This window comes from Gobio gobio, assembly GCF_949357685.1.
Source record: "Gobio gobio genome assembly, chromosome: 11".
NCBI lineage: Eukaryota > Metazoa > Chordata > Actinopteri > Cypriniformes > Gobionidae > Gobio > Gobio gobio.
The window spans coordinates 9,501,462-9,523,631 of NC_137104.1; the positions used below are offsets into that span (position 1 = coordinate 9,501,462).

At 37.6% G+C, this 22,170-nt stretch overlaps 1 protein-coding gene across 2 annotated transcripts in view; it reads right to left on the minus strand.

Annotated features, from left to right (window-relative positions):
- Window positions 1-22,170, minus strand: part of vps50 (VPS50 subunit of EARP/GARPII complex) — a 253,418-nt gene that overhangs the window by 161,689 nt on the left and 69,559 nt on the right. For both annotated transcript variants that reach the window (XM_079829018.1, XM_079829017.1), the window contains exon 12: window positions 11,162-11,302. In XM_079829018.1, the coding sequence (XP_079685144.1) occupies window positions 11,162-11,302 (141 nt within the window). The remainder of the gene's footprint in view (window positions 1-11,161; window positions 11,303-22,170) is intronic.

A 22,170-nucleotide genomic window follows, 5' to 3' on the forward strand; every position in this document is an offset into this window, starting at 1 on the left:
AACCGAACTATAAGGGTGAACACACACTTAGTGAATCAAAAACTAACTTACTAAACCACAAGGTATCAGTAATGTTTGACTCAATATAGAAATCAGGACAGTTAAGAGTAGTCAGATTCTGAACCAGAATAGTCAAAGGAACATGCCGACTGTTTTCGGCTGTTTTCTTTTACATTACAATGCCTAGTATGTCTATTTAATGGTCATGGGTGCAGGGCAGGGCGGGTTGGAAAAATAGATACAATGGTGCGGTGCGGGTTGGGGCAGGCCAAATAATTTCATAAAAGCGGGACCCATGGGTTGGAGAAAAAAAAGCCGACCCGCGCATCACTAATGCATGCCATAACTCTGTCTGACGCACACACTGCTAACCTAGCTTAGCACAAAGACTGGAGGTAAACGGCTCCATCTAGCCTACTGCTCAATAAGAAACAAAATAACGCCAACATTTTCCTATTTACATGTTGTGATGTGTATAGTCACATCGTGTACTAAGACTGACGGAAAATGAAAAGTTGCGATTTTCTAGGCCGATATGGATAGGAACTATACTCTCATTCCTGCGTAGTAATCAAGGAACTTTGTTGCCGTCCCGTGGGTGCAGTGGCGCAATGATATTACACAGCGCCTGAAAATAGTCCCCAGCACGCTCCCTGTGCAAGCAGGTCGTCACGTTAGTTATGTTGACGGAGGTTGCGCCACTGCACCCAAGGGACGGCAGCAAAGTTCCAACAAAAAAAAGTTCAACAAAACAGCGTTTGTATTTATCTAATAGGCTTAACTATTTTACAGCCTGCGCTACATAACCACAGACGGAAATGTTCATCTAGCGTTTTTACGTTCGTTGTGCAAAAAAAGAATGGCATTGTACCAGGGTTTACTCTATTTTGGCTAGACTCCTGATTCTCTTGCACCTCGTCTTCCATCTTCACTTTTATCTGTCCGTTTTTGTTGTCGTGGCTGCTGCTGGCGGCGGGAGCTGCTTGGCGCGCTGCTTTCGTGATGTGTTACATGACGCCCAAAATTTGGGGACGTCACGCAAACGTTGCTACAGGCTTCGTATTGTATCCTTATCAAAGATTCAAGAACCTAATAAAATATGAAAATAGATATTCTCAAATATTTAGGCCTATAGGCTATAGGGAATTGCACGCAACATACATGTATATTCTTTTTTAAATTTTGTTTTTAATGACCCGCCCCGACCCGCCCCGCAAATAAAGTGCCAATTTCTTACCTCGGGGTCCGCGGGTTATGAGATGACCCGCGCAACACTAGCACGCATGGAGATGAGAATGGCATGTATGGACTTATCTAACTCTGGGGATACGGTGAATAAGCTAAAGTCCCCAAAAGTTGTTGTGTTCCTTTAAAACTGTATTTTCTATTATTAAATAGAACTACAAAAAACACCTTGAACTATTAAAATCAGCATGAAACAGAAGTTGTGATAGTTTTCTCTTCCCTATTTTGACGTATATTCAAGTGAAACTCGATACAAGAAAAAAAAAATAGGACAGAACTTGATTTTGTCCTTGGGGAATTGATTGGATTGTTAGATGGTTGAGGTTTGCTATTGGTCAATCTCATGTGAGTGACAGGTTGTCCCGCCCTCACGCCAGTAATGATGTGCACGGATAAATCATTCATAATAAGCACTGCAATATTCCTTTTTTTTTGTCCATTTTGATTTCATGGTGACATTAAAATGCACTTACTTTCCAATGTACATCTTGTTAAACGATGTTAAAAGACAGCATAGAGATAGTATGAGCAGGCTGGTGCTCAACAGCACTGAGATTCGTGAAAAATAAACATTTTCAGAGATGGGCCGCACAGAGGTGGAGAGGGAGCTAAAGAGATGCTGATGAGGAACACTTTCATGAAGTGCTTGTATTCAGCTGCAAGGTCAATATCAACTCGGCCCATTGAAAGGCCTCTAAAATACGAGTGTGAGGGACACTGATGGTAAATAACACCGATACTCACTCAGCTATGACGTAACTTCCAGAGAGTGTGATTTTTAACATTTGTTTTACCGTTGTTGATGTGCACAAACAGGGCCTTCCTCACTACTGTTCATCTTCCTCACTTATTGCTCAAAGCTGAGCACAGGAGATCTCTGAAGGTACGAGATAATGATAGTTTCATGTAAAATTCATGTAGCGCTCTGCATTATGATGTGACCTTTGGAGCGTTCCAGTTATGCTGCATTTTAATTCCCACGCTGCGGTTCAAAGTTCAGGATTGAAGTGATTGTCATTAGCATACCTCTCGTCGTGTTTACTTCATGACGACTAGATGCTTAGGAGATTTTGAGAGCCGGAGAGATGACGCACCGTCCACGGTGCTCAAGACAAATTCATCTGTAATATTTGCTTTGCTGTGAGATGAGAGTAAAGACAAAATCTAGGAAAATCTGACTTGAGGCCAAAACCCAGATACAGGATTCATTTTCTTTCCCCCTCAGTGGTTCAAAGGGCACCACATTCAGAAAACTGAAATGAGCAACACTGCATCTAATTGAGAAAATGTTGTTGTCATTTTTAGTGTGCGTTTCAAAGCAATTTCACAGAGAAGGAAAATCAAAAGATTTTATCAGCTGAGCCGACACCTCAGGCAGCGACAACTCGTGTCTGAGTGTTAAAGGCATAATTTCTTAGTGATAAAACGCGTATATGGCCCCCACAAGCATGATCTGTCATTTCGCCAATTACGAGATCAAAAACAACATTTGGGGGGAAGAGTTTGGGTGTCAAAGGAAGTCATCAAACCATGGTGGTGACGTTTTATTGCTTTTTTTTTACCAACCTCCAAAAACATCTCATTTTGGATTTTGTCACATTATGACACAATAGTGAGACAAAAGACCACCTCTGGAGAAGAAAATCAACGCCTACTTCTACATTAGGGATGTCACAAGTACCGGTACTTCGGTACCAAGTTGGTACTGAAATGATAAAAATGTGACGATACCAGTATTTCTGTAGTACCGACTCCCGAGTATATTCGGTACCCGCAGCTGCGTTCAGTCGCTTCAGTGTTTATCTAAGCGCAGGGCTCCAGACTGTAATCGAATATAGTGCCTGTGAATATTAAACTGCAAAATACTATTTAAATATTACTTCTGCAAATTCTGCGTCTCTGTGTGAATGAGGGGCGGTCGGGCGCAGATGCATGGGCGGGCGCACGGGCACACACACACACACGAGTGACACTCGCTCGCTGTCTTTGTAGCCTCTGCCGTGTGTCACAATATGAGGACACAAACGCATAAACCATCACTTCATGAGAATTTACCCTTTAATTTGAGAAAACGGTCATATCATGAACACAGATACTCAAGGGTCTTTCACAGCAACCCGTCAAAATAAAAGTTCAGTTTAAAAAAATTGAAATTGACAGAATATATTAGGCTACTGTTGTAGCCTACAGTAGATTTAGCTACGTCTCTATGTAATAAAAATACGTCTCTACTAATAATAATAATTATGCCTAGATGGTTGATTATTTTTCCCTTGATCTTTTTTTTTATAAACAATGTTTACTTTTAAACAGCATACAGCCTTTAAATGTTTATGTATTATTTACTTATAAGGTTTATCATCATAAATAATAAACTTAATACATTTTAAAATTATTTTTTTAAATAGTTCAATAAAATAAATAAAAAAAATAAAAAAAAACATTTAGCTGTGGTACCGAAATTGGTATAGAGTATTATAACATTTTTATGGTATTGGTACCGACTACTGGAATTTTGGTACCGTGATATCCCTATTCTACATCATCACACCTTTGAGGCGCATTAGTGAGATGAGGAGAGAAGAGAGATACAGGATCACTGGACTAAGAATTACATCACCTTCCAAAGAATCCTAAATGCTAGGAAATTGGCTACGTTCAACTATGTGAATGTTTCAGTTGAGCTTTATTTATATATTTTGAAGAATGTTGGAAACCAAACAGTTGCTGGTCCCCATTGTAGGAAATAAGAATAATGGAAGTCAATGGCTACCATCAGCTGTATTCAACTGTCTGTGTTCAACAGAAGAAATGAATACAGGTTTGGAACAATATTAGAGTGAGTATATAATGACATAATTTTAGAGTGAACTGTCCCTTTAAGGATCACTAGGCTGCGCTGCTGTCAATTTAAGACCTGTACGCATCTAATACAGACACACGGCAATTTTACTTTCACTTTAGACATAACCGACTGTGTTTATGTAAACCTTGTGTGTATTTGATAGTATTAGCGCAGTAAGACTACTTAGTCCTGTAATCACGAGTTTGACAGGCTTTTAGTGCGCGCGCTCGGAAAAGCACATTTAAAAACTGTGAATTTAATGTTTAACAGGCAAGACTTTAAAACGCATGCAAAAATAAACTTTCGTGATTCCTCACTTCGCCGCTCTGTTAAAGTATGAACAGCATTGCAAGCGTGGCTAAACACCCCTAACTTTAGTGCAAAGTGATTGGATATTTGCTCATATCAACGCGTAGACTCACAGGCACACTTCAAACAGACCCAATTCGGAGAGAAATAAAAATAATTAATTAAATGCCAAACAGAAAAAAACGCAACTCACAAGCGCATATTGAACGGTGAATGCCATACCGAACGGTTCAATATTATATTGAGAATTGTGGCATCCCTAGTAAAAATTTAGTAAAAGTTTTCAAGAGTTTCACAAGCAATGCTCATTTCTTACGCAAAGATGTTAGCCAATCAAAACAGTGGGAGTTTACACTGAAGTCTCACAGCAGACACGCCCTTCAAACTCTGCAGTTTAAATCAAAGGGATAAAATCAGGGAAGAAAATACCCTTTTATTTCTAAATTATGACCATTTTTGATGTAAAAATAATCATAGTAATATTAAAAGTGCACCTCAGGAAACCTCAAATAAATACAAAATGTCGGGGTTTTAATTTCGTTTTTTAGAAGAAGACCCTAATATTGACCATGACTGCTTTTATCTAATCAAAAATACAGTAAACCAGTAATACTGTGAAATATTATTACAATTTAAAAGAACCTTTTTCTATTTTAATATACATTTAAATAAATACATTTAATATACATTACATTAAAATGTAATTTATTCCTGTGATGTCAAAGCTGAATTTAGAGCATCATTCCTTCAGTGTCACATGATCCTTCAGAAATCATTTTAATATGCTGATTTGCTGCTCAAAAACATTTCATCAATGCTGAACAGGGTTGTGCTGTTTAATATTTCTGCAGAAACCGTCACACATTTTTAATTTAAGAATTCTTTGACGAATAGAAAGCTAAAAAGACCAGCACTTATTTGAAAAAGGAATCTGTTGTAACAATGTAAAGTCTTCATTGTCACATTTCATCAATTTAATGCATCCTTGCTGAATAAAAATAGAATTTCTTATTAATAGTAACATTTACTGACTCCAACATTTTGAACAGAAGTGTATAAAAACTCAAAACACAGAGGGGCAAAACAAAGCTTCTTATGTGGCATTAATGAGGAGTGCATTCGGTTCAAACATCTCTTGATCGTACCAGCTGAACTTGAACATAAGGTCTGTTTTACCTCAGCTCAGCAGATAACAACATTATTCCCTTCTGACACAAATATAGTACAGCCAGGTGCAGCTAAGCCTACGCCAACTATTTGAGCTCTGTGCCAATAGCAGGTCGTAGAAATAATCGACGCACTTCAACTCTAGATGTGGAATCAACGCACATAGTAATTACATAATTATAGAGAAGTGGAACCAGTGCTATTACTCTTAAATGTTTTGAGATGGCTGAGAACATGGTAACAAACAAGAAAAATAGGGTGACACTTTTTAAAGACATTAATACTTCTATCCAGCGAGAATGCATTAAACTGATTAAAAGTGACAGTAAAAGACACTTTTCTATTTCAAATAAATGCATTTTTTTTTTACTTTCTATCCATCAAAGAATCCTGAACCACAAAAATATTAAGCAGCACTACTGTTAACATTAATAATAATCAGGGGCCAGATTCACAAAACATTCTTAAGAATAACATTTTTCTTAACTGTCAATTTCTTCTTATTTTCTAACTTAAGAAAAAAAAATGAATATTTTGTATTCTCAAAAACTTCTTAAGAATGTTCTTATATTTTTTCTTAAGATTGCACTTACGAAAACATTTAGGAAGTATTCATATTCCCGAATAGAATGTTCTTAAAAATCATTGTAAATAACTTCTCTAAATACCCAAATGAAAGGTGTTTAAAGGGTTACTTCAGTGATTTAGCCGAGCATGATGTCTCATCACACTGGCACCCAGTTTGCACATACAAATTAGGTGCTTATGTTTACAAAATTAGCCTACAAAAGCAGAAATAAGCCCTTTTAAATAAAGATCCATGTTTAATAAAAAAAAAATCACGAAACTAAATGAAAATGTTAAAGCTACACTGTGTGATATTTTCCCCCATCTAGTGGTGAAAAGGTATATGACCATCCAGTGAATTTTAGTTTCGGTTCCTCTCAATTCCGATTTCGTTTCAACTCCTACGGTGGCTGATTTAGTCCAAGATTAACATGGCTTCCAGTTCGACCTCGTCCACATTCGACACGGTGCCTGTGGGATATTCTGTGCGCAGTGGGATGGTTGGAACTCAACTGGCCTAATTATTCGGCTAGAAAGAACTGCAGCTAATCCAGAGTGAACTTTGATGATAGTAATGTTTATTCAGTCATCCAATTGCAAGGCATAAACAGGTTTGCGTGGATATGTACATAAATGTGGTTTCTGTGAGAGAACAAATAAGGATGGTAAATATACATACACAGTTAAGAACTGTATAACTATACTTATAAGTTACATTTGTATAATGTTAAAAGGAGCGGAGCTGCCGCTGCTAACAAGCGGTGTCGGATTACAAAAGTGTGTGCGCAGCTTTAGCACTGTAGTGCGCTCTGTATAACAATTGTTAATATGTCGATCAGACCTGATACATATTTCCATCAACATACATTACAAGCAAATATTTTTTATAAACGAATAAACATTGATAACAAAATAACTGAATGATTATTCAAATAGGTGAGCATTACGCTATTGTATGTTGACACAAAAATACTTCTGAGGTGACATCAACTGAATTACGCGATGACACACTCTGAAACACATCTACAATGACAATAACTATTATTACTTACGGAGTTATTAACGCACAGAAATACCACACAAGGAAAAACAGACTTTTGAGGAATAAACAAGCCAGGAAAACTCCGTATAACTCTGTTACTGTACGCTGCTGAGATGAAAACTCTCTGCGCATGCACCAGACAAGTCTGAACAAGTTGACGCGCACATGCGCGAGGCAGAGAATTTTGTACAGTGCCATCGAGTGTTAAAACCGGTTAAAACGCGAAAGGCGAAGCTTGAATTTACGGGTATGTCCCTCTTTGGCTAATGTACTTTCAAGATGGAGGGGCAACATGGCGACCACCGTTAGATCCCATTACCTTATGTATTTTCAATGGCATATTATAAACTTACGAGAATACTTTATTACTTGAAAGAAGTAAATATACATTAATGAGCACATATATTTTTGAAAGAACTAAGTGTTTTTAGCTAAGAATAGACTAAAAAAGTTACACAGTGTAGCTTTAAGTGAAATTAGGAAATATTTAAAAGATAGTTAATTTAGTTGTATACATGTGTGCATATATTTTGTTCTCATGTCACAAGTAATATCAAGGTTTACTGAGTTTTACACAGTTCTTTTGTAATGTGGTTTTCGGTGAAGTGTACTAAAATAAATATCATCACCTGTGTACATTAGTCCACTTCTTCTCAACGCTTTTTCCTGATGGTTTATAGAATAATTACTCCGAGTCGCCCTCTGTCGTTTCAAAGAATAGCACAACGGCGAGCGCGTCAAGTATAAACGCCTTGTCCGTTTGGGGAGGAGCACGCGCAGTCATCGTTGCGGAGCCTGACGAAAGCATAAACAAGGCTTAAAGACTACAGCCAGTAGTAGGAGCTAGTTCCGCATGTTTTCAACCCGCCCATAGGGGTGGGATCTCACTCACAGAATGTAAGACACAGACGGCCGCACGGACATTCATAACGGAGCGGTGCGGAGCAAGGCCAGTGTTCTCAAGGAATTCCTTTGAAAGTTAAGCTTCCATAAGCATGAACTGAGACACGCACCTTGAATGAATGTGTGGCCGTGAATTAATGCCGGTCGGCCGTGATCATTTTAGTTTCGGTTTAAAATTAGCACCAATTCAGGGGCGGGTTGCTTGAATTGTGGCTTCCTGAAAACACAACAACCCAACGATACAATGACAAACTCACTTAAATAGGGGCATTTCGCTTTGAAACCAAATCTTCCGCGATCATCTGGTCTGTCAGCTCCTCACTCTCGTGATGAATGAAATCTGACTCCTGCTGGGTTTGTGCTGCGACACTCGTTCGGCTCGTGCTGTATTGAGCTGACACGTTCAGTTTTTAATTGTAGTGTCTGTTCTCTAACTCAGTGTTTGCCATGTGACGAGAGCAGGGGTGCCGTGTAAAAGTCCTTCAAATATATATATATATATATATATATATATAAAAAAAAAAATTTTCCCCAAATAATTCTCTCTTTGTAAACTTTGTTCAATGCATACGAGTGCTGCCGTATGTTCGAATATGACCAGTCATTTTCGCCGTCACCCACCCGGGTGTAGTGCCAGAAGACGCGAATGAGAAGTCGCGTGCGTTGTGAGAGAATTTGTCTCTGTGCACTCATCCGAGAGCGCGCACACGTCTCACAGCGCGCAAATATTGAGTTCTCTTTCAAGTCTTGTTCTTGAACGGACAAACTCACACAAACAGTATGTCAACATGTCCATCTTGATGAGTATTCTGTATAGTCTGTATATGCCTTAAGAAAACTTAATATATTCGAGAAAGACGACGCATATCCGAGCTTTAGGTCTTAAAGGGGCAGTAGCATTAGGTCTTAAAGGGGCAGTAGCCTTTACTACTGTCTGTTTAATGTCAAACAACAAAAAAGACAAGGACATCACTCACTGCTCTTGATTGAATAGCTTTTGTAAGTTTAATAGGATTAATCTTTAATTTATACACTCAAATATGCAATGTTATTTTACATTTGATCAATTTCTGTACCTGAAAACTAATATTAAACGTACCTGAAAAGCATAGTTTATTTTATTAGTAGGCCTATCTTTGCTCAATAGTATTTATTTGTGCTGCTGCTTGTATTTAAATTATTTGTTCTTATTATTTTCTTTATTTTTATTTGACAGTAGTCCTTTTTTCCCTGAACATAGCAAATACTGAACCGTACCGAAACCGTGAACCTAAAACCGTGATACAAACCGGACCGTGAGCAAACTGTACCGTTACACCCCTAGCGTAACGTATGCGAGGGGGTGCCACAAAATGGAGAACATTTTCAAAGGGTGCCATGACCGAAAAAAGGTTGGGAAACACTGTTCTAACTGAACTAAATTATTTTCGATGGTCAGGTGGTCAAGAGGTGTAACCGGTAGGCGTGGCTTGGGAGTGGCCTCAAAGGGCAGCGAAGCAAGTGCATTCTGGGAATTGTTGTCTTTCATCCACATGAGCCAAAAATACATTTTCTGGCTTTTCTCAGTCTAGAAGGCACCAACTTCTAAAATAATTTCACATTTCTACTACATAAATGACCCAATTTAAATACACATTCATCTTTCCAGCGGTGAAGTCCCCCTTTAATGAATTTATTGGGGTGTTTCAAATATTAACCATTACAACATAACAGTAGCTAGCTAAAAATAATATATATTACTAATAGTACCATGAATATAGACGAGTACTCTGAAGTGACACGGATCAATCTTTTACACGTATTTGACACGCTCACTCAAGCTAGAACTAGTGAGGCACCACAACACACACAGATAGCGGACGCATTCACTCTATTGAGAGAGCAAGAAAAAACGAGTGCAAATGAAAGGGAAAGACCGCTGCATCTTAAGACGAGCTCTTTTAAAATACAGATTTTAATGACATTCAAAAACACGATAGCGAGTGTTTAACTTCCATCAAGCCAGTCACAGCGAAAATAGTCTGCACACTTATTATGATATCTACAGTAATCTGCACTTAGGAACATTCTTACAAACGTCTTCGAATTTATCTTAAGAATTTTCTTAACTAAAATACGGCCCCAGAATGTTTCTTGAGCCGCAAATCAGCATATTAGTATGATTCTGAAGGATCGTGTGACACTGAAGACTGGAGTAATGATGCTGAAAATTCAGCTTTAGTCACAGGAATAAATATCATTTTAAAATATATAAAAAATTCACAATTTTACCTTTTTAACTTGTATTTTAATCAAATAAATGCAGCATTGGTAAACATAAGATACTTCTGTTGTTTCAGCAATAAATATTAATCAAACATTTATATTAAAGTTTTTTTCTTCATTAAGATATCATGACAGTTGTAGAGTTGCATTCAAGTACTTATGAAATGATTTCTGTCATTAAAAAAACAGGGTTAAAAAAACATTTTGATATAAATGAATAGCAATATTCTTTCAGTTTAATGTAAGAATAGTTATTAGGAGTCACAAAGAAATATGAATGAAATAATTATTATCAGTACCGTGCTCCATCTACTGGAGGAGCTTAATATTATTTGTTAATTATATAAAGCTCCCACTTGCAATATCATATAGTAATAAAATGAACCAGAGAGGATAACTGCAATTTTGTTTGTGATCCAAAGGTTCAGTGCTTCTATACAAATGCAAATGAGTGTTTTAGTATCCAGGCTGAGACTGCATTTTGTGGAGAGTCGCTACTTTAGCAGAGACTCCAATTTTTCCTGTTAACTCAAATTAATTGCTTCATGACTTGCTCATGAATGAGATCGCCTGCCCCGTTCACTGCACAATATCTTTCCCTCTCGCTACAGCTAGACAAATACACGTCATTTCCAAAGGCAAGAATCAAACTTATTTTACGCCTGTCTAGAGCACAATGAGAAGGAAAACGACGAATGATATCATGTTCGAACGACGAATACGGCTCACAATGACTTTTGGAAGTGTGTTTATTTAGTCATTTTCCTGGACACCCGTCAACAGGAGGCATGGGGCGGATGGATGGGGAATGGGCTTACCGTGCAAAGGTCCTTGTACTGCATCTTCTGGAACTTGGTATCGGCGTTGCCGGCGCACAGCTCTACATATCCCAGAACCACCTGGAAGACAGTGTTGTGGATGGCCTGGGTAAAGTGCATGTGCAGCTGATCCATAGCCGTCTGGGGAAAAAAGAAAAATAGGAATGAGAATGTAATGCTGGGTCGCTGGAGGAGTTGGACAGATCATTTTTATGTAGCACATTCAAAAAGGCATCAATAAAAATCTATATTTCAACCTAGCAATGTTTTTCCCCCAAGTGAGGCTATGAAAAAAAAAAAATTGGTAAGACTTTAGTTTAGGGTCCAATTCTCACAATTAACTAGTAGGATATTAGGATATTGGCTGTTTATTATTTCGTGTCGGGGGCATGGCCCCTTGAGAAAATGTTGATTTCTATAATCTACATGTGCATTTTAAGATGTTCTGAATGCCAAAAAATTAGATAACAATAGCTTGAAAACCATGTCAGTGGGCAGGTATGACCGATAAAGTTTTTCCATTTTACAACTGATATTTATATGTTTTATGAATCATTTTCGAAGGCTAACAGGTCAACAGGTAACTAAATTTATTAAATGAATTCACAATATGCACACATTCATTACTAATCTTATGCCCAATACAAGCTGAAAAAAGTTGAACTTTTTTTATTTACTGAGAGCTACAAATGGAATCATTAATTTACAATATGCACACATTAATTACTATTAATCTTCTGCCTAATCTGAAGAAAACAGCTTTGTTAATATTTCTTGTTTGTTAATTACATTACGAATCACATTACATAGGCCTATTTCAAATCAAAATGGCGTAATTAGACAAAAGTTTGTTCATTTGGCTGCATATTTTTGTCATTTGTTTAACATTTATGACTTAAAGAAGCAGCGGTCAAATATGAAACGTTTAGTTTAGCTTCATATCTCGCACTTGACGTCGAGTCCTGCTGCTAAAATTCGTGCTCAGCCTCAGCAGCTTCTGTGAACATAAAGCCCGCCTACTCTGATTTGATTGGTTTTCTCAAATACTTTGACATTGATGAGCGGTGGCAGACCAATGAGGCTCAGATCAACGCACACACCTCTGCTTCTGACGTGCACTCTATTCGCCGCCACAGCGGATTGAAGAATGTCCGCCAGTTTCAAATGTTTGAAAGGTTAAATCACACATTTTTTAGGGGGGCTGGACAGAATTGGGCCCAAAACCGTAATTTTTTTAACGAACATCTCTGTATATTTAAAACCTGCTGTATTGACTTTGTTAACTTTTCTTCTCACAACCATTAGAAGCTTTCACAGAATCAAAGCAGTGGGGTTGTATCTTACAAACAAACACCCTCAAGTGCATCAATAACGTTAAAAAACAGCATTTGTATCATTTGACAGCATTCATGAACAATCAAAGCTCCAGGTACACTCGACTCGGAAAGAAAAGCACAATCTTTGTCAGCTAAATTATAAATAAAATAAAAAAATAAAAAAAATACAAACACTGAAAAATGGAAAAATGCCCATGCACCTTTTTTAATTAAAAGATTAAAAATTTTCTTAATCAGTGTTTTTGGCTCACTGTACTTAGTAAACATTCTTAAAACAAAATCAATTTACTTGAGATGTAAAATTATGCAAGATAATTACACCCATTTTACAAATATATATTCTTCATACATGCTTCATAAAAATTGATCAAAAGTGACTGAAATCTTCTTTTACAACATAATAATTGTCTTTACGATTTCAAATAAATTCTGTTATTTTGAACTTTCTATTCATCAAAGAATCCAGAATTTTTTTAATCTCAGTTTTCACGAAAAATATTAAGCAGCACAACCATTTACAAAATTGATATTAATAATAAGCAAATCGGCATATTCAAATGATTTTTGAAGGATCATGTGACACTGAAGACTTCAGCTTTGCACAGTTCAAAGTTTTATAAAATTTAAATAATATTTCACAATTGTTTCTATATTTCTGATTAACTGAATGTAGCCTTGCTGAATATATGAGACTTCTTTCAAAAACATTTTCAAAAATATTTGTGTGCGTGTGCTTGTTTATGTGATTTATGAGGACACAAATTTGTATAACAACATGGGTATTACAATGTAAATGTAAACATTTCATATGTCCTCATAATAAAAATAGCTTTAAAAACATACTGTTTTATTAAAAATGTAAAAATGCAGAATGTTTTCTGTGATGGGTAGGTTTAGGGGTAGGGGTAGTGTAGGGGGATAGAATGTACAGTTTGTACAGTATAAAAAAAATTACGCCTATGGAATATCTTCTTAATGTAGTTGCAACAGTGTGTGTGTGTGTGTGTGTGTGTGTGTGTGTGTGTGTGTGTGTGTGTGTGTGTGTGTGTGTGTGTGTGTGTGTGTGTGTGTGTGTGTGTGTGTGTGTGTGTGTGTGTGTGTGTGTGTGTGTGTGTGTGTGTGTGTGTGTGTGTGTGTGTGTGTTTAAAATATTGTTAGATTTAAGTTTAAAGTGAAACAATGGGGTATGCAAAAACAATAAACAGACATTTGGAAAAAAATCTTGTAAATGTATGTTTTACGTTTGTTCAGAAATTTTTACTGGAAAACTAGAAGTAAATGATAAGAAAATGCATTTTCTCTGCCAAAGCAGATCAGTTTGAAGGTAAAACTTCTGGGTAGCAGTGGGTCTGGCTCACACCTCACAGGAGATGAATCATTGCCCAACTACATTCTGAAGCTTTATATGGTCCCAATGGGAGAAAGAAACAGCTTTGCTACAACTTAATTACACTTCTCCCCTGCCGCTTTCACTGCTTTCCGTCTTCCTTCAGCCGCGTATCCCTCCTTCAGCTTCGGCTGCATTCAATCAAAATGAATATCAAGACATTTGTATTCTCCTGCAGGTCAGTGCGATCAAATGCAGAAAGGTGGAAATATTTAAATAATATATTCAAACGCAGCTGATGGGGGTCATCAACTTCTTCCGCATTTGTTCTGTGAGGAGAAAGATTTTTTTTTTTAAATAAACGGAGAACATCAACTTATCTAAAAGACAAATGTGACCGAAATATTAATTGTGCTGAGGAAAAACGAGCAATTACATCCATTACATTGATTTAAAAACAAGAAAAACAAAAACAGAAAAGATGAAAAGATGGAGAATTAGACGTGCAGTCATTAGGCTAATTGCTGAGTTCATGGAAAAATGCCAGAAAGCACAGCACCTCTTAAGAGGGACAAACAACCGTTTTAACGGATGACGTACATACGGAAATAAGGTTTGCGTTTGATTCGTTTTAAAACTTTGAAGCTAGACAGTCACCAAACATCCAGCTGAAAGCATGCTGGAACATCTAGGCCAGATTATTGATGAAATATCCGGCAGTGACGTCTAGAGTAGAGAAAAACACATTTCTATGAGAAAATGCATTTTAAATAATTGCAACGGTCATAGAAAGCGCTACTGCAGAAAAACTGCATACCACAAGTTGCACAAAGCAGGGAAAAAGTTTAAGTATAAATAATTAAGTGAAGCGTTTTATACGCTTTCAGCATCTCAGTTGGAGGAGCAGCTTGTTTTGCAGCAAATGCTGCTAAAATTATTATTATTATTATTAACAAGCCAGAATCATTTATTTTGCCTGTAAATATAAAGGATTGGTTTTTTTTTTAAAACATAGTACAAAAATGGATTTCAAGTCCAAAAATGTCCTACATTTAAAGTCCAACAATGAATCTCTTTCTGGAAATGAAAGGAAATTTGTATTTTAGTCAAAACGGTTGCGCTTGCTTTTGTTTGTTTGGCGTGTAAAAGCTTCATGGCACTTCATTGAATTTAAAGTTTAATTGCAACTTGTTAGCCTGACAAGTCAGACCCACATCAAGATGTTGGGTCTGGGAACACACCATTGGCATTGCTCAATCCGAGGGGCGGGATAAACGGTTGTCTTTCAAATTCCCTCTGAACGCAATAGGATAGCACTACAACCAACCAGAGCAATGAAGAAGGTGAAGTGGAGCTAGTTGACAGACTAAACTTTCGCCGTATCCGGTCGGCAAACCTCCGAACACATCTTCCTTTCTTAAGAATGACTTCAGTGCCGTTCTTTGCTCTTTCCTCAAAGAAAAGCTTAACTCCAAGTCTTCCAGAGTCGCGGCCAAAGCCGGTTCGAAAGACCGCCGTTCGCCAGCTTCTTTGTTTCCAAGTAGCACGCGGAAACACCGCAAATCTGCCGCCATTATGTTTAGCCCGCCCACCGACTCTATACACGATGTGATTGGCCTGGCCAGAGTTCGGTTTTTCCAGCTCGCACGCCAACGGAGAGTTGCTAGACGACCCAAATTAGATTTGCTGCCGCTAGGGTGCGTCTATATTTCTAGGCTAGCAACTTGTAGTAAGGACAAGCTGTTTTTTCAAAATGGAAATACTAAAATGTCTTAAGACAAAATATGCAGCTAATGTTAAGTTTTGCTCTGAAGAAACCAGTCAAACACATTAAGGGCCCTATTTTAACGATCTGAGCGTATGGCGCAGGTGCATTAGGGCGTGTCCAAATCCACTTTTGCTAGTTTCTAGACGAAAAAAAACGATCGGCGTGCTAAGCACATTGTCCAAAAGGGTTGTACCTTTTCTCTTAAAACAAAATATGCAGCTAATGTTAAGTGTTGCTCTGAAGAAAACCGGTCAAACACATTAAGGGCCCTATTTTAACAATCTGAGCGCATGACGCAGGTGCTCTTAGGGCGTGTCCAAATCCACTTTTGCTAGTTTCTAGACGAAAAAAACGACTAGCACATTGTCCAAAAGAGTTGTACCTATTATTTTAATGAGTCATGGGTGAGTTTTGGGCGTAACGTGCAATAAACCAACCAGAGTCTCATCTCCCATTCCCTTTAAAAGCCAGTTGCGCTTGCACCATGGCGGATTCGCTATTTACATATTTACGAGCGGAAAGACTGAACGCTTCTCCAAAGAGTAATCCTTTTATTTTTAATATTTAAGAATGTTTGTGTGCTGCTGAATGTCCCGGTGTGTGTAATAAGCAGAGTGTACGCACATTGTGCACACGCCTATAGGCGCATATTACGAACACGCCCTTTAAATAACGCAAAAAATACTGCGTTTTCCGTTGCCTCAAAATAGCAGCGCGCCAACAATGCACCTGAACACACCGCGTTTTCAGATCAGCACGCCCATGGGCGCGAGGGCATTTGCTATTTAAACAACTTGGGCGCAGGACATGAAAATGATAACTGCGTCAGGATGAAACGAACAAAAAACACTTGCGCTGCGCCTGGCGTTGAGTTGCGCCAGGTGTATGATAAGGCCCTAAACCAGACAAGCAATCTGTCAAAGCAAATGAATCTGACAGCAGCTCACATGAAACTCTATACGATACTTAGTTATTGATTATTTTCATGATTTTTTTTATTGATTTTACCAATTCATTGTTGAAGCAGTTAAGCTTGTTTCTCATAAATACTCTCTGCATGGATTTCATTGCAAGTGTCATCAATCTCCTAATAATCTGTTCAACCAGAGTATGACCCTCTCAGGGGGCCTCCAGAGGGGCGGCTCTTGAAATCAGACTCCATTTCAAGGGATACGAATGAATCACACATCTTGCAGTCAGTCCTTCAGTAATTACGGGTTGATCGGCTTAAACGGTAACCTCTGATGAAACGGCCACAGTCCGGACTGCAGACTGAAAATAAATTAAGTTCTTAGAGGCGCGTGTGTGTGTGCGCGAGCGTGTGAGCGAGTGAACGTAGGAATGAATAAACAGCGCAGCTGCCATCTACCCGAGAGGCTTTGGTGATCAAAGTGACACGAGGAAGGCTGTTTTAGATGAGACAGGGGACGTCTCAGGACGCATATACTTGCATACTTATAGAATACACAAAGAGATGCTCACAGAGACACAAAGAGAAACACTATTTGGATAGGAATCGTTTTCCTATGGAAAAAGACAATGACATTCGAGTAGTTAAATTGATTGTAAACAAGAGTTTAATATAAAAAACTATAAAACATTATTATAAAATATACATTTCAAACAGTGTGTTTGATTGTATTATGATTTTCAGTTGCTGTCTAATATAACACCCAGGTACATATATACATACATATTTCAAATGTTACAAAAACAGCCTTCTCCCCCCTCAGAAACATTGCTCAGCTATGGAACATGCTATTTGTCTCTGATGCAGAAAAGTTAGTTCATGCATTCATGACCTCTAGACTAGATTACTGTAATGCACTACTAGCTGGCTGTCCTGCATCCTCAATAAAAAGCTACAATTAGTCCAAAATGCAGCTGCTAGAGTTCTTACTAGGTCAAGAAAATATGATCACATAACAACAATTTTAACATCTCTACACTAGTTACCCATTAAGTTCCATATCAATTATAAAGTATTGCTACTGACCTATAAGGCCCTAAACGGTTTAGCTCCAGTGTATTTAACTGATCTTCTATCGCCGTATAACCCATCACGATCTTTAAGATCACCAAACTCTGGGCTTCTGATAGTACCTAGGATATCCAAGTCCACTAAAGGAGGAAGAACGTTTTCATTTTTGGCACCTAAACTATGGAATAGCCTTCCTGATCATGTCCGGGGCTCAGACTCACTCCCCCAGTTTACATCTAGATTAAAGACGCATCTCTTTAGCCAAGAATTCAGATAATGCATCTCATAACCTTGTACTCCAGGTACATATACGAGACGTTAAACCGAGGACTCTCTGTGGTCATTAAAAATCCAAGGATGTCCTTCGATAAAGAGTAGGGGTGTAACCCCGGCATCCTGGCCAAATTTGCCCATTGGCCTCTGTCCACCATGGTCTCCTAATCATCCCTGTGTATATAGACGGTTTCATCGGACGCATGCGCGTTGCCACGGTTACGTGCCTGCCCCGAAGTTAACTTCCGGTCTGTGTTTGTTTAGCATAGAAAATGACACCAGCGCAAAAACAGCATATGCGACTAACCAAAAAGCCTTAAATACTTCATAAATATCCAGCATACGAGAGCAGCGTCTAATGTAATTTAGACTGTATCAGGGCTCGACATTAAGCCTGTTCACACGCTTGTCCTTCGGACAAGTAAATCTGTCATTCACTTGTCCGAGTAAAACATTTGCTTGTCCGGATTTTTTTTGTAAATATAATCTATACTGAAGCAATATTCTCACCAGTGTTTAATCAGCTTTGACATATTTGTCATATTTCTACCTTTTTATTAAGGGCATTTTTCCATAATCTTATTAAATATAGGGTATGCTTCAGCTTTCCTTTTATATTCTTAAATTTGATCAATAAATTAAATTAGAATAAGACACTATAGGCTGTTACCAATCAAATTAAATCATTTACACTGAAAAATTACAACTGCATTAAATAATGTTATGAGATTATTTTAAATATTTTTGAATATACAAATAAGAAATGTTGGAAAGATGAAACTAAACCACCAGTAGGTGGCAGCATGTGACCGTCTTAATGAGCGAGTCATTGAGTCGATTCAGTGAAACGGCTGAATCATTCAAGAATTTGTCGGTCGTTTAAGAATAGGCCATTGAATCTTTGATTCAACCGATTCATTAAAACGCTGAATCATTCACTAACACACACTGTTGCTGTGAGATGCGTTACGGTTCTGCTGTGATCTTTGTTTGGAACTATTTTCGCTGCTGAAATAGAACAAAAACAGTCCATATTGCTTCTAAAATGTAAGTGACTTAATGTAAAATAATTGTTTATGAAACTGGCGTATGAAATCAGTGTCATTTTCAGTCGTGATGGTATTCAGGAAAACAACACTCTTGTTAGTTTGATGTTGCTTAACTGTATCATATGTTATAAATATAAACACTGCACAATTTTAACTGTGTATGTTAACTGAGTTTCTCTGTATGAGGCTGCGCGAGCCTCAACAGCACAACCTTGTTAACGTCAGTTCGTTTTATATTATTATCCACTATCGATCTCCACTTACACTAACTGAATGCAGAATCATTATTGCACTTTGGTGATTTCCTAGTTATTTTTTGTTTTGACATTTTAGCCAGGATACTTGTCCGTCGGGCAAGTAAAATAGTTTTTCACTTGCCCCTTCAAAAAATCCACTTGTCCCGGACAAGCAGACAAGCGTTAATGTCGAGCCCTGTGTATGTCTAATGTAATTTACTTGTTATTTATTCTTGTTATCAGAAATAATCTACTCTAGAGGTATCTTATTCTGGCTGCGTTTACATTTGGCATTAACATGCGATCACGGGGATCATCAGTCAATCAGGACACGGCGAGTTTACATTTGTTCACATCAAGTGGTCGCCATCTGGATAACTGATTGAAAAGGAAAATATTTAAATGTGCCTTTAACACGGAGTGCAAAACAACTTTCGCTTTGTCCTCTATTAATGGCAGTGCCCATAGAGCACGGGATTTTTTGTGATGCATTCATATACAATCAATCTCAAATAGGGTACTTTATCTGCTTAAGTTTCCCAACATTAATCTTATATTATGAAACAAAGAAACATGTTATTCCGATGCATTGCATGATTGAATGCGAGAGCGCAAGCATTTATAGATACTGTACAGAAAACAGCATTACACGGTCCTTAAAGGGTTAACAGTTAGTCCACCCAAAAAATTTAATTCTGTCATTATTACTCTCCCTCATGTCATTCCAAACCTGCAAGACCTTTGTTCATCTTCGGAACACGACTTAAGATATTTTTCTTTTTCTTACGGGTTGGGGTCGACATGAGGGGGAGTAATTAATAACAGGATTTTCAGTTTTGGGTGAACTAACCCTTTAAGGGGGGCGTTTCCCCCACTCTATATTGCAGACAGAAATGGGAGATTATTTATAATAAACATGCTGAAACAATAAAAACATGTAAATTAAGATAATGTTTCCCAATTAAAGTGAAAGATGATAGCGCATAAGAAAGATAACGCAGCCTCTGTTGTTATTGATTCTTTGCGGACGTCTACCGGAATTTAAGTTTGGGCCACAAAAGCGCGCATGCGCAGTAATGTTTGTTTATGTTGTTGCCGTTAAAACCGTCTATATATGATTGGCTTCATCACTCTGTCGCCTCTCCACCAATCAGCTGGTGTGTGGTGGGCATTCTGCCGCAATATGGGTGCCGTCGCTTCATCCAGGTGTGCTGCACATTGGTGGTGGATGAGGAGATTCCCCCCTTCTATGTAAGCGCTTTTGAGTGCCTAGAAAAGCGCTATATAAATGTAACAAAATATTATTATTATTATTATTATTATTATTATTATTATTATTATAATATCAGTGCACATGATTGTCTCGGCTTAACTAGGGTGACCATATTATCATTACCGAAAACCAGGACACTCTGCCCGCCCAATGAGATACTCAAATAATACTCGAAGTTTACTCAAAGATTCCTTATTAATTTCAATACATTTAAATGATGCCCCTCTGTATGGATAGAATATTGTTACATTAGGGCCAGGACAGGACTTGAAAACAGGACTTGTCCTGGGAAAACAGGACGTTTGGTCACCCTAGGCTTAACGCTTTGAACAGCAGCTATGCTAATTATTTTCCTGTTCTGTTTCATCTCGGGACGCCCATCCCGAGGTAACTAGAGAGTCCGTCAGCTCCAGTCTGGATCCAGCCCCTCATAAAGACTGCAGATGACCAACACCTGTGAAGAGACGACTCTACTCCAGCGAGGACTTCAGATGTCGCAGCTCTGCATCAACACGCACCCATGCTCATCTCTATGTACCCTTTTCATTAACAACATGTATTCTTATCTCACTTATTTCTCTGCCTTAATTTAATTATTATATTGATTAATAATACATTGTGAGCTAATCGGTGTGCTTTGTATATGTGCATTTCTGAAATACAACAATGGACAAATCACATTAAATTGTAATATAGACGCATGCATTTTCTGTAAATCTGCTTTGAAACGATATATATATATATATATATATATTATATATATATTGTAGGGAGGGATTTCCCCCCTTCTGGTCTATGTATCCCTGCCTCTGCCTCAGTTTTTTTTTTTTATAAAACATTGCCAAGTAAAAAGCTGCAACATGACAATACAAACAACAGTAAAATCAGAAATGGACTTTAACTGTTAGCGCTCCCGTTTAGAGACAGTCTGGGATTCGTGATCCTGGTTCACAAGCATCAATCCATGCAGAGCTTTTCAGAAAGTCAGCACGCACCATTAATCTATTTCAGAGTGACTGAATGAGATTAATACGTTTCTGCTCACTCTATTGTGACCTAATGAAGACATTATATATAATAAACTGACGCATAAATGTGTTATGAGACAGATTGCAGAAGTTCACCGACACCGTAGGTGGGAATTATCAAACACTATTGACTGTTGGATCAGGAGAGAATCTTGTTTCTGAGAGTCATCAAGAAATGATGGTTCTATTGTATTTAAAGAAATATGAGGTAAACGTGTAAATACATATTTCCCCAAATGTGCGCACTTTTGAACTAAAAGTTTGTAGCCTATGTTGTGTAGGCAAGCATAAATGGAAGCAAACGCGATTGAGTATGTACAGGTTTAGGTCTCATTAGTCTATTAAAAATGTCAATAACTACTGATTGATTTTGCATTCCTATCAGAAATGAAGAATTATTAGTGTCATTGTAAATAGTTGTAAAAAATCAAAGCTATCTAATACTTCAAAGCTCAAGGTTAAATCTAAATATTTATTGTAAAAATGTTTCTGTAACAGCTGCCAATATATATATATATATATATATATATATATATATATATATATATATATATATATGGTTTGTGATTTATTTTCAAAGGGGAAAAAACTATTTTCGAAACATACCCCCTCTGTTTGTTTCACACATCGCGCCCTGTATATACACACACATACTGCTGATTTATTATTATTATTAAAGGTTAAAAAGAGCCATTCTGAGCAGTCCATGATCGGACTCACCTTAATGATATCATATT